General features: G+C 53.3%; 1 protein-coding gene across 1 annotated transcript in view; it reads left to right on the top strand.

Annotated features, from left to right (window-relative positions):
- Window positions 1–899: 899 nt before the first annotated feature.
- LOC144128941 (cadherin-related tumor suppressor-like) overlaps window positions 900–14464 on the top strand; it is an 86911-nt gene continuing 73346 nt past the window's right edge. The window contains 1 exon segment of the mRNA XM_077662764.1: window positions 900–3366. Coding sequence (XP_077518890.1) covers window positions 1078–3366 — 2289 coding nt within the window. The 5' untranslated portion in view covers window positions 900–1077.

Below are 14464 nucleotides of genomic sequence, written 5' to 3'. Positions count from 1 at the left end.
AATGATGGCTACTGAAGGCGCCCGAGTGCCTAGTTCGCCCCCTCCCACCAACATAAAGGGTCACTTCCACCCGACTATTCTTGAAGCTGAGCGATATTTCCGGGCAACAAGCACTTAGGTCAGCTCGCAACGCCTTCTTATCGTGGGGAAACGTAACGGGAACTGAAAAGCGTCGTGATAAGGAGACCAAGAGCGTGGGTACGTGTCATTCAAAGGAGCGCATCAGGATACCTCCGGCATGGGACACTCTGTAATACGTCGTCGAGGAACGCAGACAAAATGAATGGCCTTTGTGTGGCGCTGCCAGACCGGCAAGACTGACTAACCGTCGTCACGCTGCACTGTCTCCTCCTCCTCATCCAGACAATCCCGACATCGCCCCCCGGTTTTTTGTCTCTTTCGCCGCCGAGACGCTGTGCCCGGAATCTTAACCAGCCGCTCACGCACCAGTGAAAAGACATCTCACGCGCGGCTTATGAGCACGAATACGCTCAGCTAGGATGCGGCAGCAGTAGCAGCAGCGTCCCCCCCCCCCCCCCCCCCCAATTCACGGCAGGTGAGAGAGCCAAGAAAGAGAAAAGCGCGGGATAATCGTCGCGTGGACGGCCACTGGCGACGCGCATTCCTCCCGGTCTTGCTTCGGTAAGCACCCGCGCGCGTTCAGTGCGCCGCCTCGCGTGGTCCCCCCCCTGCTTCCGAGCTCCGGCTGACAGCGCCGTCCCAAGGAGCGGCCGCGGGAGCAGGAGGGCCGTGCATTCCAGCGGGCGGGCGAGGAGGACCCCTTCCCTCGTTCGGGGGGGTCCCTGCTGCCGGCGCTCCTCTCAAGAGGGGGTCATGACGTCACGGGCCCCCCTTTCCCGGACGCTGGAATGCCGTCTCGCAGGAGCAGGTTTCCCGCGGAGGGGGGGTGGCCGAGCAGCGGCGGCAGCAGAGCAGCCTGCTGGCGCAGAGGACAGCCACCGGCAGAGAAAGCCGCGCAGCCGCCACCATGAGGCCAGCAGCCCAGCCGTCGGCCGGGACCCGCGAGAGCCCGTGCTGTGGGCCCCAGCCACGCCGGGACCCCGCGGCAGCACTGCCATGATGAGGTCCGCCACCGAGGAGCGGCGTCCGCCGCCGCTGCTGCCTCTCCTGCTCCTTCTGCTGGCGGCGCCGGCGGCCGGCCTGACCGTCAACACGGAGCCGTCCCAGTCGTCGCTACCGGCCATGCGCTCGCGGCAGGCCGACACGCGAGTGCTCCTGGAGCTGGAGGAAGGGCAGCCCGCGGGCACGCTGGTCGGATACATACCCGTGCGCGCAAACTTCACGTACCGCTTCAACGAGCAGCCGGCCGAGTTCACCCTTGACCCGGAGTCGGGCGCCATCCGGACGGCGGTGGAGATCGACCGCGAGAAGCTGGCCAGCGACCGCTTCGACCTGGTGGTGCTCAGCAGCCAGCCCACGTACCCGATCGAGGTGCGCCTGCGGGTGCTGGACGTGAACGACAACGCGCCCGAGTTCCCCGAGTCCAGCCTGAACGTGGCCTTCTCGGAGAGTGCGAACGTGGGCACCCGCGTCATCCTGGATACGGCCAGCGACGGGGATGCCGGTGCCAACGGACTCAGCACGGACTACCGCATCGTCGCGGGCAACGAGGACGCCAAGTTCCGCCTCGTGGTCACGACCAACCCCAGCGGAGAGACTCCGTTTCTGCACCTGGAGACCACGGGTAGGTTGGACCGCGAGTCGCGGGACTCGTACACGCTCAACGTGTCGGCCCGCGACGGCGGCACGCCGCCACGCCTGGGACATCTGCAGGTGAACGTGACTGTGCTGGACGTGAACGACAACCCGCCCATGTTCGACCACAGTGACTACTTCGTGAGCATCAACGAGAGCCTCCCTGCCGGCGCCAGCGTGCTCCAAGTGCGCGCGACGGACGCTGACGCCGGGGTCAACGCGCAGCTCTCGTACTTCCTCGACCCCGCGGTGCAGGCGGATTTCGCCATCGACGCCGACACGGGAGTGCTGCGGACGGCGTCCGCGGGGCCGCCCCGCTGCAAACGCAGTCGGCCCGACTCCCCGCGCAGCTGCGTGTTCACCGTGTTTGCGCACGACCACGGGTCGCCTCGACAGGATGGCCGCGCGTACGTCACCGTCAGCCTGGTCGACGCCAATGACCACGAACCTGTGATCCGCTTCCGGGTGTTCACGGCCCCGGACAGTTACGCCACTGTGGACGAGAACGCGCAGAACGGCTCCGTGGTGGCCGCGGTGAGCGTGATTGACCACGACGAAGGCCCGAACGGCGAAACCGTCGTCGAGATCAAAGGCGGCAACGAGCTGGGACACTTCATGCTCGACCCTACGCCCAGCTTCCACATAGTGCGCGTGAACGGCGTTCTAGACCGCGAGAAAGTGAGCAGGTACAACCTCACTGTTACCGCGACGGACCAAGGCTCTCCGCCCCGGTCGTCGACCGCTTTCCTCCTGATCCTCGTTAACGACGTCAACGACCACGAGCCGGTGTTCGAGCAGTCGGAGTATTCCTCTCAGCTTAGTGAACTGGCGCCCGTGGGTAGCTTCGTAGCGGCCGTGACAGCTACGGACCGAGACACTGGGATAAACGCTCGGCTCTCCTACGCCATCTCATCGGGGAATGAAAAGTTATGGTTTCGCATCGACCCCGCTACAGGGCTTGTGACCACTGCCCGACCTATAGACCGCGAGCAACAAGATCTCCTCGAACTCAAGATATCGGCCAAGGACGGCGGCCCGAACCCGCGCTGGGCGCACGCCATACTTCGCGTCCAGCTGCTTGACGAGAATGACCAGGCGCCAGCGTTCGCGCTGTCTTCGTTCAAGGCTTCCATGCCGGAGAACGCGGAGCCCGGGTCCCTTGTCACTGTGCTGTCTGCGGCCGACGGGGACCTCGGTTCCAACGGCAGCGTCGCCTACAGCCTGGCGCCCGAAGTCGAGCTCATGTACCCAGGGATGTTTCACTTGGATGAAGTGCACGGCAGGCTTATCGCGAAGCAGAGCCTCGACCGCGAGCGGCAAGACGCGTACAGCGTGGCCGTGGTCGCTCGTGACCAGGGCAATCCCCCGCAGTCCTCGACGGCCACGGTCGAGCTCTCGGTGCTGGACGTCGACGACCACCGGCCGCAGTTCTACCCCACGCAGTACTTTGTGGAGCTCGCGGACGGGGCACCCCCGGGCAGCTTCGTGAGCACGGTCACCGCGACTGACCAGGATGACGGCAACAACGCCCGCGTCGCCTACTCCATCCTGGCCGGAGCCCAAGGGAAGTTCTGCATCGACGCCACTTCTGGAACGCTGGAAACTACGCAGGAACTGCGACTCGAACACCAGGCCCGATACGAAATCCAGGTGCGGCTCTTTTTGTCTTATTTTTCACCCTGGGTAGTTGAAACCAATCTTCCCAGAGTTCCCACCGAGGGGAGGCCACAATCAGACAGCCAGATGTATTACGATTCTTGAAATCACTTCAACTCCGTTCCGCTGTCATCGCCCATAACGCTACTAGATGATCTCAGCGACAATGACTGCACGGCAGTGCTTCCACCAATGGCGAATCGTTGCAGAACGTTCCGTTCCTTGTGTCGTTATCGGCGTTTTTTTTTTTTACCACCTTCGTGGTAGGTTTTGATGAATGTGTGGTGCACGCTTATGCTGCACTGTCGATGCTTATAAAAACTTCAGGAGCTTGGTTTTATTTCCCACTAAAAAGCAGGAGAACACATAGGAAGCAGTAAAGTGAGTAACTTACATAAGTCGACTGTCGGCACGTGTGTGTGCACGAGGTCAACAATGCAGTCGAAAATTTTTGTCTTCTCTTTTATGCATCGGAACGATGCATAAAAGCATGCACACTCTCAAATTTCTGAACTTCTTGTCACATATAACAGCCACTGCTCACCCTCTGCTTCACGAACTGCATGCAGTCTAACCTCGTTATAACGAAACGGTTTATAACGAAATAATGAGTATAACGAAGGATAACGATTCTGCTCGGGAGGTTAGTCAGCACGGGCTACAAAGAAGCTACGGCTATAACGAAGTAATCGCCGGTCCCCTTCAAATTCATTATACTTCATTATAACGAGGTTCAACTGTTGTTCTCACCGTTCGCTTGAGCACATAGCACCCGCCGCGGTGGCTCAGTGGCTTTGCCTCTCGGCTGCTGATCCGAAGGTGGCGGATTCGATCCCGGCCTCGGCGGCCGTATCCCGATGGAGGCGAAATATGAAAACACCGGAGTGTTGTGCAATGTCAGCGCCCGTTAAATAACCATAGGTGATCCAAATTATTCCGGAGCACACCACTTCGGCGTACGTCACTCGTTATAGGTCACTGATAGCCCATGTGTTGCTTCGGGACGTTAAAGCCCACAACTTACAATTAGAGCCCGTAATAAGAACCTTTGCTACGATGCTTAAGACAAGCGAGGAGAAATACGCAGCAGTAAATGACAGTGGTGCCGATTAGCTACTTTATTTCGACACCTTCTTCTTGGTAAAAAACGGTGTTCAAAACCTCAGCTGCCTGTCCCAGTTTATTGTCTTTTCGGGTACTTTTGTTTTTACCATCTTTAGTGTATATTTTACCGGGGCTGATGTTTTTGTACCCAGCGTTGAACTTTGACCTCTAGCGCTGTTGCTAACCGTATAGCAGTGCAACCGTGTACTTGAAATCAGTCATGTGTCTCAGGATATGCTACTGTGACACCATACTCCGTATACTAACCAAACACCAGCATTAGTTGCGTATTTATCGTCTCAGAGCCGTCATGTGAGGGGAGAGGGTGTCGCTTCGGCCTCCGTCGTTTCTGGGTCTGGAAAATGTTAGCGCAACAGTCTGCGCACTTCACTGACCCGTTACAGTGGGCGAGATGAAATGGGTGCAAAGTTTTATGAATAACTCCAAATACACGGGCCCAGGAAGCGGGAATTATTTAATATACCAAGCCCCACGAACACACTTGGGCACGTTAACGCGAACAACGCGTGCGCTAATTGCACTAACTAGGCCTTGTTAGCACTGCTACACACGGTGCGGGCGTCTGGTGCGGACAAATGCAAAAGTAGAACCCACCGGCACGCTCCTGTTTAGGCGACCATTATCGTGCTTCGGTCACGCTCCGGGGGTAATTTTTGGCGTTTCTGACTACGTCGCATTTTTCCGTGCACGCGGTGTGATTATAACCTTTGTCTTTGTACGAACGCTTAATCTCGGAAAAAGAAAGAGTTGGGCAAAGACAAAGGGACAACAAAGCGTAAGCGTCAGTCGAGTAATTGTTTCTCCGTGCCGCTGAGCGCGTACCACGTCGTGATATACAAGGCTGCTGTTCTCAGCGGAGTCATCATGACAGATGGTAGCTGGCATGCAGGCCGCGTCAGTAGTTGAATTTGTAAGTCAACCGGTTGGCCACAGCAGCAGCCTGGAGAAGAATGCCGCGCGAGTCCCAATTAGACCGAAGCTGTTCCCTTTCGTCACGCAGCGCGCGCATGCGCCGTTCCAAATGGAAATGCGGCTCGTGATTAATGGACGCGAGTAACGCGCCATGCGCCGTGCTTGTCAGTGGAAATTGGCGCCGTGCACGTAACGTGCATTGTGCCACGGAGGAGTTGTTGTGTACGCAGCCGCTGGAGGGGGCGGCCCGTGCTTGCGGCTCTGGTCGCGTTATTCGGTGAGCAAAAATGAAATGTAATAATCAAACGTTTTATTCGTGGAGAAACATTTTTTTTTTTGCGCATTGCAGTGCTTGTGGACAGCTGACATGCGATAATGCAAAGATGGTGTACTTTGATGGAATGTATACTGCGGGATAAAAATCGGTTTTCCTCGCCGCGAATTGAAAGGCTGCCCTGAAGCTCTTTAGAGCGTGTGGCGTTAGATCTCCATCGAACAACACACGAACCTTGAAACATATATTTTATACGAGCAGATGTGGATGCCAACTGAACACAACTAGTACGTCTAAGGAGTCTGCAAAAATATAAAGTGTCCTAAAATATATATAGCTACAAATGACCCGTACAAGAAAGGTAGTTTTTCAATCGACTATTAGACATATCTCCTTGACGTCTACACAATGTTTCTGTCAGAGCTTTACAATACGTGTACAAAGCGCCCATACATACGTACTGTACAATGCGTTTGCTGCGCTCATACAAGTAAACCGATTACTGTTGCGTTTATTTTTCGTGTTCTGACAGGATTCAAAGCTTTCAATTAGCAGGAAGTCGCACTGAAAGCTGTCTAATTTCAATGCACAAAAATATGTTACCAGCCACAAAAATACCTGAGATAACGTTAATGCCAGCCAGTCCTCCACGCGGACATACGAGGAAGCCGTTGTAGTGGTGTATATAAGGATATGGTTGGTTTGTTTTTATGTTTTTATGAGATTTAACATCCCAAAGCGACGTCAAAGGATATGTGGATGAGCGAAGGTTTTCTAGTAGATTGAAGGAAATACATGGCATCTGTTGTTTCTTGACATTTCGTGTGCTTGCATGGGTGGTTCTGTAGCGGTCTTTGTTGCGCATTCCTGATTGAGGCCAAATGAAGTAAAGGAGGATCTAGTACATTCACAAGAAATCTTGTTCATCCTTTCAGCAGGCGTACAGGGCATCTCCGAAACGTGTACAAAACATCTTGCAAGGTGCCGACGGTGCATTAGGCCAACTATGAGATGGCGACTATACACTTTGATAAGGATTGAGAGGATCTGCACTAGACGCTTGCAAAACTGCTTGTAGATGCTTCATAGCTGCCTAGTTAGCTGCGATACATAAGTAGTGCATGCGTCATCAAAATAATCAAACAAAATTGCCGATTGGGCGAGTTGGTGGGACATGATTCGAAATGACCAGCGCGGAAACAGACGGGGACACGAGAAGAAAAAAACACTGACGACAGGACGGGCGCTAACTAAAATAGAGTTTTTAGTCAGCGCCCGTCCTGTCGTCAGTGTTTTTTCTTCTCGTGTCTCCGTCTGTTTCTGCGCTGGTCATTTAGAGTCAGCAAGATATATTCAAAACGTGCAACAGACGTAGCTGTGTTCAGAAGGGTACAAGTCGCACCATTCACGAGAACAGTCCGAGTTAGACAACCGTCGGCGCTAGAAAACCGTAGGCAATACACGATTCTCTGTCCAACCCGATGCGACTCGCTGGGTGACGGATCCGACTTCACGAGCCTAGCTTCCTTGCAGTGAGCAGCGAAACGAATAACGAGAGCAGTCATGATCGCGCAATGTTAACATTCTTCTCCGCACTGTCGTTTTCTTGGCAGTGTGCCACCTACACCGGCGGCAGGAATAGCGCAGCTTTCTTCCGGAATGCGTGCATGCATCACGTGGCCCCATTATACACCCCTCCTTCCGAGTGTACCGAGCGGTGACCCGAGCTCTCCCGTATTCACGGGAGTCACCGTGCCCGGCCGGTCGCGTTGCGCGCTTTCTATCTGGCAGCCGCGTACCATTTCATACGTCGTGCGTGGCGCGTCTCTTCCGCCAGCGCTAACGGCCGGCTCCATCCAAATCGAGTGGCAGGAAGCGAATAAAGACTCGTGCAGGGGGGAGCCATTCTCTCTGAGCACCGCGTGAAAGGAAAGAGCTTGCACTGTCCACACGCATTCCTGCATCCGGTGTGTTGCGGGGCGTTCGGCATTCCAGCGATGCTTCGAGCGCCGCTCTCATGCGTGGCATGCAACCGGAGCAGTGCAGCTCCTAAAGCAAACCGCAAGACCTAAAACAAACGATCCAAGAAAGAAAAAAAAAAGATCAGCCGCGCCAAAGCAGGGACTGCCGAGGGCGTCCGTCGTGGTCCCATTTCCACGGGCCTCCATAACAAAAGCAGGGGCTGAAAGAGAAAGGCCGCCGCCGCGAGATATCGCTTTTATCGCCAGAGAGAGAGAAAGAGGGGGGGGGGGGGGGTCGGCAAAACAAAGCGCGAGAGAGACAAGAAACAGAAAAAGACAGAAAGCGGGGCATCGTCGAAGCGTCGCGATCATCATCATCATCGACAACAACCGAAGGTGTTTTCTCACCGATTGGGGGGGGGGGGGGGGGGGGGGGGGGACAAAAAAAAAGAGAGAAGAAACGAGACAGGAGCTGGAAGGGAAGGCGTCAACGTCACGGTCACGTATTCCGGCGGAGAAAACCGCGAAATAAAGCACGGTCCACTGCAGAAGCAGCAAGGCAGGGCAAGAGCGCAACAATGCGTCGTGAGGCTGCTCGTGCCAGCGCCACCCTATATATATAACAGGTTGTTGGAGGGCCCCCCTCCGAAGACGCAAAAACCTAAACCACCCTCCCCCTTATTCCAAACGGGTTGCGTCCGTGTCGAGCGTAAATCAAACCTGCCTAATCGCACTCCGTGCTGCCGCTGCTGTCGAGGCGAGGCACAGTTCTTACGCTCTCTTTTGTTGTTGTTGTTGTTGTTGTTGTTGTTAGCTATATTTTTCCGAAACGAGACGCCGCCGTTGCTGCCGCGGCGTTCCGTCAATGAAGGGGAGTCACTGGAGAAAGGAAGGAGGGGGGGGGGGGGATGTCTGGAAGGCGTAATGCTATAATGCCCCTTTATTTCCCAGCGAGAATATTGTGCCGCCTGGGAGTGCGCGCGATACAACGGATGCTTGTAAAGAGCGCCGGCCGCATTAACCGGATGCCTGGCGCCAGGTGCGCTTAGCGTCGGCCTAGAGTGTGTGTATTTATATATACAGGTAGTTACGTGTAAATACTTCCTCGCGAAGAAGCTTCATTTTTGGTCGTTACTTAAGTGATTTAAGGGTAGGCGCGCTGCGTAAGCAAATTTCACCGGCGAGCTTTTTTTAACTAGCTTTTTTTCCTCAACGAAGCATGCAGCGCGTCTTCTTAATGGCTGAGACATAATAAGGAGCGCGGTAAAGATCGTGCGCGTGATTAAAATTAAGGGACGGCGAAAACAGGCGGCTAGGCACTTTGTGTGGTATAAGTCATTCAAGCAGTTCGCTCGCTTGTTATGCAAGCGGGTATATATGTAAGGCTTCGGTAATAAAGTGCGTGTGTGTGAGCGCAGCCAAGTAAGCATGCGCGAGTATTGCGAGGAAGTCTCACAGAAGTCTTACAGGGCGCGCTCTCCATGTGCTTTTATTCCCGCTAGTCGCAGCTCAGGTGCTTCAGGTTTCTGTGGCAGATGCCGCGGCTAGCAGCATCTTTTCCTTCCATTGTTATATTATTAATAAATAGCCACTAACAACAACTAAAGACCTAACCATTCCACGCTGGAGACCAGCGCCATTCTTTCTCCGAAGGCGAGGCGGCCGCGGATGCCGAGAGGGTGGAAGGAGAGCTACCTGCACGACATTAAAACTGGCTTGAATTTATTATTACGACCTAACAATGCCCAGCTTACTGCGTGCAACTAAAAAAAAGTGCGCCCGTTGTTTCGTTGCAAACCAGTTGGTTTTCGTTCTTTACATTTCTTCCCTTGCTCGTTCAGCGTGAGAGGTTCGTTCGAAAACTCAATGCCAGGTTTAAAAAAAAATCAATGGTTTCGTTCAAAAACTGTAAGCCGTACTTTGCTCCTGTCTCACTTTCCTTTCCCGGACTGTTGCGTGTCTGCCAGCGAGAAAATTCGATGCCTAAACTATTACTGTCAGCAGCTCATAATTTCCTTTTTTACAGTCTTTACTATTATTTGTCGGTGCAAATGGCTATAAGGCACGCATATTAATGGACGTCTCCGGATTGGTTCTGGCCACCTGAAGATTCTCTACCATGCACAGATGTCTCCGTACACGGCCCTTTTTTTTTTCTTTTGCCTCCATCTAAATGCGACCACCGTGTCCGACTACAATGGTTCCCTGGAGAATGTACTCAACAGTCGAGCGCCACTGAGCCGCTGGGGCAGCTCTAGAAGTTGTAAGCACCTACTTCGGAAAACCACAGTCGAACCTCGTTATAGCGAAACGGTTTATAACGAAATAATGGATATAACGAAGAAGTGACCATTCCCCTTGGAAGCTCGGTCGACACGGGCTATAACGAAGCTACGGCTATAACGAAATAATCGCCGGGCCTTCGTTATAACGATGTTCAACTACATTACTTATTCTTATCTAAGAGGTAGTACACGGCATCATCCCTTTTTTGTTTATCTTTTTGGCTTCCTGTTCGCACAAAACAGCATTTCCTCCGCACCAACGGACGCGATGAAGTGAACACTATTATCAACACTTCAGAACACTGTACTGTTCCGTATGCAGCCACGGTCAGGTCGGTACTTTTAAAAGCTCCAAGCGTGCAGCGTGGAGGTGCTCGTTGAGCCTCGTGATCGGAAGTGCCTGCGAAGATCCTGGTGCTCATTGTGTGGTGTGCGGAAGACTCTGCACAGCGCATGGTGCAGCTGTCACACGACAGGACGCAGGTTTTAAAAAGCGTCGGCCTTCACGAGCTGCTGGGCCTGTCATTGGAATCCCGCCGCAGCCCGTCCGTCAGGTTCGTTTAGTGTCTGACCCCTCCGGCCGTGAGGTCAAACGCGGCGCCCAAATTGACAGTGTGTGTATAAAGAAAAGCAATCGAAAAGAAAAGCCGCGCGTTTTCCCGCCCGCAGGTACGGTGTGTACACAACTAGCGGTGCATCCTCTTCGGATCGACGTGCATAGATGCGCGCTGCAGTAGCCAGCTCGGATCTGTCATTAGTTTTACTCGTGTTTTGGCTTGTTTTGCTCCCCGGTTTGCTTTTGGAGTACATTTAATTATATCCCTGTAGACCGATGGACGTCCGGGAACCTGAAGGTCGCGTGTTGTGTTGGGCTTTGTGCGCCTGCTTGTGAGCAGAATACTGAAGGACTGGAGAGCCAGCCTCTTGCTGATGTCATCCGTATGAGCTTTCTTCACTGATTTCCAGCCGTGCGAAAGAACTTCGCGGAAAAGAAAAATGGATTCAAAGGCAAGAAGCAGCCTCAGCGCTTACGATAAGCGCAGCTATGCACCATGCCTGAAGCGAACATTTCCTCAATTAAACCGGAAATTCCCTACTTCGTGCCCTTCTTTTTTTTTTTCGGCAACAGCTTGGAAAGTGCTACAGCCCCCACCAAAGCGAGAAACAGTACATAGCAAACCATGCTAAACCCCCTTTTCTTTTTTGGACGAAAAAAAGCCAAAGAAATACATGGCTCAAATAGGACTGCCCCCCCCCCCCCAATTCCGGCCCATCCAAGAGTGGCCCATAAATCAAATTTGCCTCAACAGCACATCAGATACGGAGCGCGCAACGGAGACATAACAGACAAACGCTGACTGTGAACTAAATTAATTGAAGAAACAATACACACGTATAATGCGCTGTTGACGCACAGTGAATACGTACCAACTCGCCCAAATTTCAGCTGTCTGTAGTATTTGTATTGACTATATTGTCTAGGGTTTGTCTATAGAGAATCTATAGAATTTATAGACAGGAGTCTATGGACAGTCTATGGATTGTGTAAAGAAATTTTTGTAAGGAAAGTCTATCCCAGCAAATTTCCTCAGCTAGGTTCTTCTAGGGGTGGATTTACGGGTAAAGCTGAAATTTGGGCGAGCTGGTGCGCGTTGAGTGAGTGGAGCCGTGCGGGGACCCAGGGGCACGCGTGCCTCGAATTCCTTCGTTGTAATAAAGTTTCTATCCCCCCCCCCCTCTCTCTCTTTGACCTCCAGTACAGGCACAAGCTGGCTGATGACTGCGATGTTGATAACGACGATGCCATCATGGTGGTCGCCATAACCTCATTACCGGGAGCGGATTATGTTGGACGAGAATCAGGGAGACTTCGTGAGAGTATGGCTAAAGCCGCTGTCGACACTGCCGCATACATCACGACCAAATACCCTTCAACGGTAACCAGTCTACCAGCTATTCAATCAGTGCCAAGGAGCACTATCGCATGTCGAAACGGGCGCGCGCGGACAGAAAGGCGGCGGGTCACGCGTCCAGCCCGCGTTGTACGCCCGCCGAGTTCACGGGCAATGAGAGATCCAAGGGCTCGGTAGGACGACGCGCGCGCGTGCTGAGGAAACAATGGACTGCTCATTGTTCCGCGGAGGATGATAAATCGCGGTATAAACTCTGCGTGCCCGACTGTCAAATTGGGCAGTGGAAGAAATGCGCCTTCCCTTTGTTTTCTAACCTCCTTCCTTCGCCCATCCCCACCCGAAAGCGCGCCGTTCCACTCTGACCGGCTTGCCCCCAAACGACTGTGCGCGCTACTGCGAGCAGCAATGGTGGAGAGCTTTTCATCTTTTTGATAGCTGCAGCTGTGTTACACGCGCTGACGCAGCACGCACGCGCACGCACCACTTTGTACGTAGAAAGTAAAAAGCCACCCGCGGCTTTCAAGCGTGTGTGGAAAGCGACCCGGCCATTGGGTGGTCGGCTACCGGACCTCACCATTGACTGCGATATGCAGCCACTGATCAGGTGCATCGCAGCGTTCTGTCAATAGCGGGCGACCGGACCTGCCCACTGGCTGCCATTGGCTGCGATGTTTAACCAACGGCGATGTCTGGTCGCCTTCTAAGGCCCGTTTCACATGCTGCGAATTTTGCCGCACCTACACTGCGAATTCGGTGCCGCCGCTGACGCCGCAATGCGATTGCCGCTCAGTCCTTTCACGTGCAACGCAGAACCTGCGAATTCGTTCGGTTGTGACAACAGGGTTGCTAGATGTCTGCTTATCCATCCTGTGAATAAAATGCGGCAGTAATGTAACATGGAACGTGTTTATGTTGTTGTAGTCACGCGCACTTTTAGATACAAGGTAACATTTCGCATCTTTTCTTATCAAAGTAAACAGTTCCGAATTATTCGAAAAGTACACGATGGCCAAAGCCAAAGCTGGCCAAAGCCAAGCCTGGCAGAGAGCCAAGCAGTGGATTCTCCCTATTGGTCAGTCGCAGAGCGAACACACCGACGCTGCGAATGAATTTCAACCGGACGGAAATCGTTCGCAAGCCGTCTGCGGCAAGAATGGCGGCCCCTCTCCAGCCGCAGGTCGAACGAATTCGCAGTGCCGGACGGCGAAATTCGCAGCATGTGAAACGGGCCTAGCAAATGGCCAGGTCGCTTTACACAGACGCTTGAAAGCCGCGGGCATATCTGAGTGACCAATGGCAGAGTACCAGACGGCCGCGAAATGGCCATTTTAGAATGGACAGCCTATGGAGTACGGCCCCAGGCGGCATGGTTTGCTTCTAACTCATATAGTGGCGCCCTTACGGCATTTCTAAAGATCAGAAGGACTTGGAAGAAACAAACCAGGCAGTCTGGTTACTTTTGACAAACTTTTCACAAACAGCAAAATGCCAGAGCTGGGAATAGGGCAACGTGATTCTCGTTCTCAAGCCTGGCAAAGCCCTTTCTCGGGACAACCTCCGGCCAATCTCCCTTACGTAAACGTCGGTAGAGTTTTGTTCCCGGAACGATCGCGGACTGACTGGAACGCGATAGGTGTACTTCCCTATTTTCTGGAGTTCAGAACCTGTTGTGAAGACTGACCCTCTGGGCTGGTAGCGGGAGCTAAAACTTTTTTTTTATTTTCACTGTAAGGCACATGCGAAGCGGTTGTCCACAATACTGCTTGTTGTGAGGCGAGTACGGCTGGCATCATTCTATTATCACCACCACCACGTCTTACAGACACTTCGCGGCTAAAAGAAAAGTTGGAGCAGGCAGGTAGTGTGGCACGCTGGCCACTTGGATACTCAGCCTTTGAAAGCTGACGGGCAAGGCTGGACTCACTCGTAACTTCTCGAACATTTTCACCCCAACTTGCTTGTTGAAGAGTATGCACTAGGCTTAGCTGGTAGCAACAAGTCCCCTGCTGGACAATGCATCAATCACCCTGTATGTTGCTTAGGCACAGGGACTCCATCACTGCTCCCTGCTCGACTTCAATCATTCCGCCCAAATGTTTTTCTTTTTACGTAATTCATCCTTTCTATGCCTAGAAACAATAGTCAATGCTGTAAAAACTCACTCTAAGCTCTTCGCCCGTTTTTATATCCTCAGACGCCAACGTCTCAAACAAACTAACTCCCCCCCCCCCCCCCCCTTAAACATGCATTGTCTTTGGTAGGCGTGCGCGATGGCACACAATTAGTTAATGAGAAGCGTCAACTGGCTTGACGCTCAATAGAACGCTCTACAATGAGCTGTTTGTGTACGCGTTTCGACTGTGCTCTTGCTATGACCGGTGTGAATACAGCCTAAATTGTAGCAGCTGTAAGGGTGATTATGGAAGCTTTTGTGTGTGGGGTGTAGTGTACAGCGTTTTCTTCCAGCGCACCAAATGGTTTTGTTCTGACCGTCAAACACTGTTGCGTGCCAAGAGCAGTTCGGATGCGCCATGCGAACAGTCTCGTTCGCATTTGTTCGCCGAGGGTTTACAAAGCGAAAGGCGCGCGGTATACTTCGAAGATTTCGAAGAACACTAGCCT

This window comes from Amblyomma americanum, chromosome 4 (genome assembly GCF_052857255.1).
Source record: "Amblyomma americanum isolate KBUSLIRL-KWMA chromosome 4, ASM5285725v1, whole genome shotgun sequence".
In the NCBI taxonomy this organism is placed as follows: domain Eukaryota; kingdom Metazoa; phylum Arthropoda; class Arachnida; order Ixodida; family Ixodidae; genus Amblyomma; species Amblyomma americanum.
This window is presented reverse-complemented; position numbering and strand designations above follow the sequence as displayed.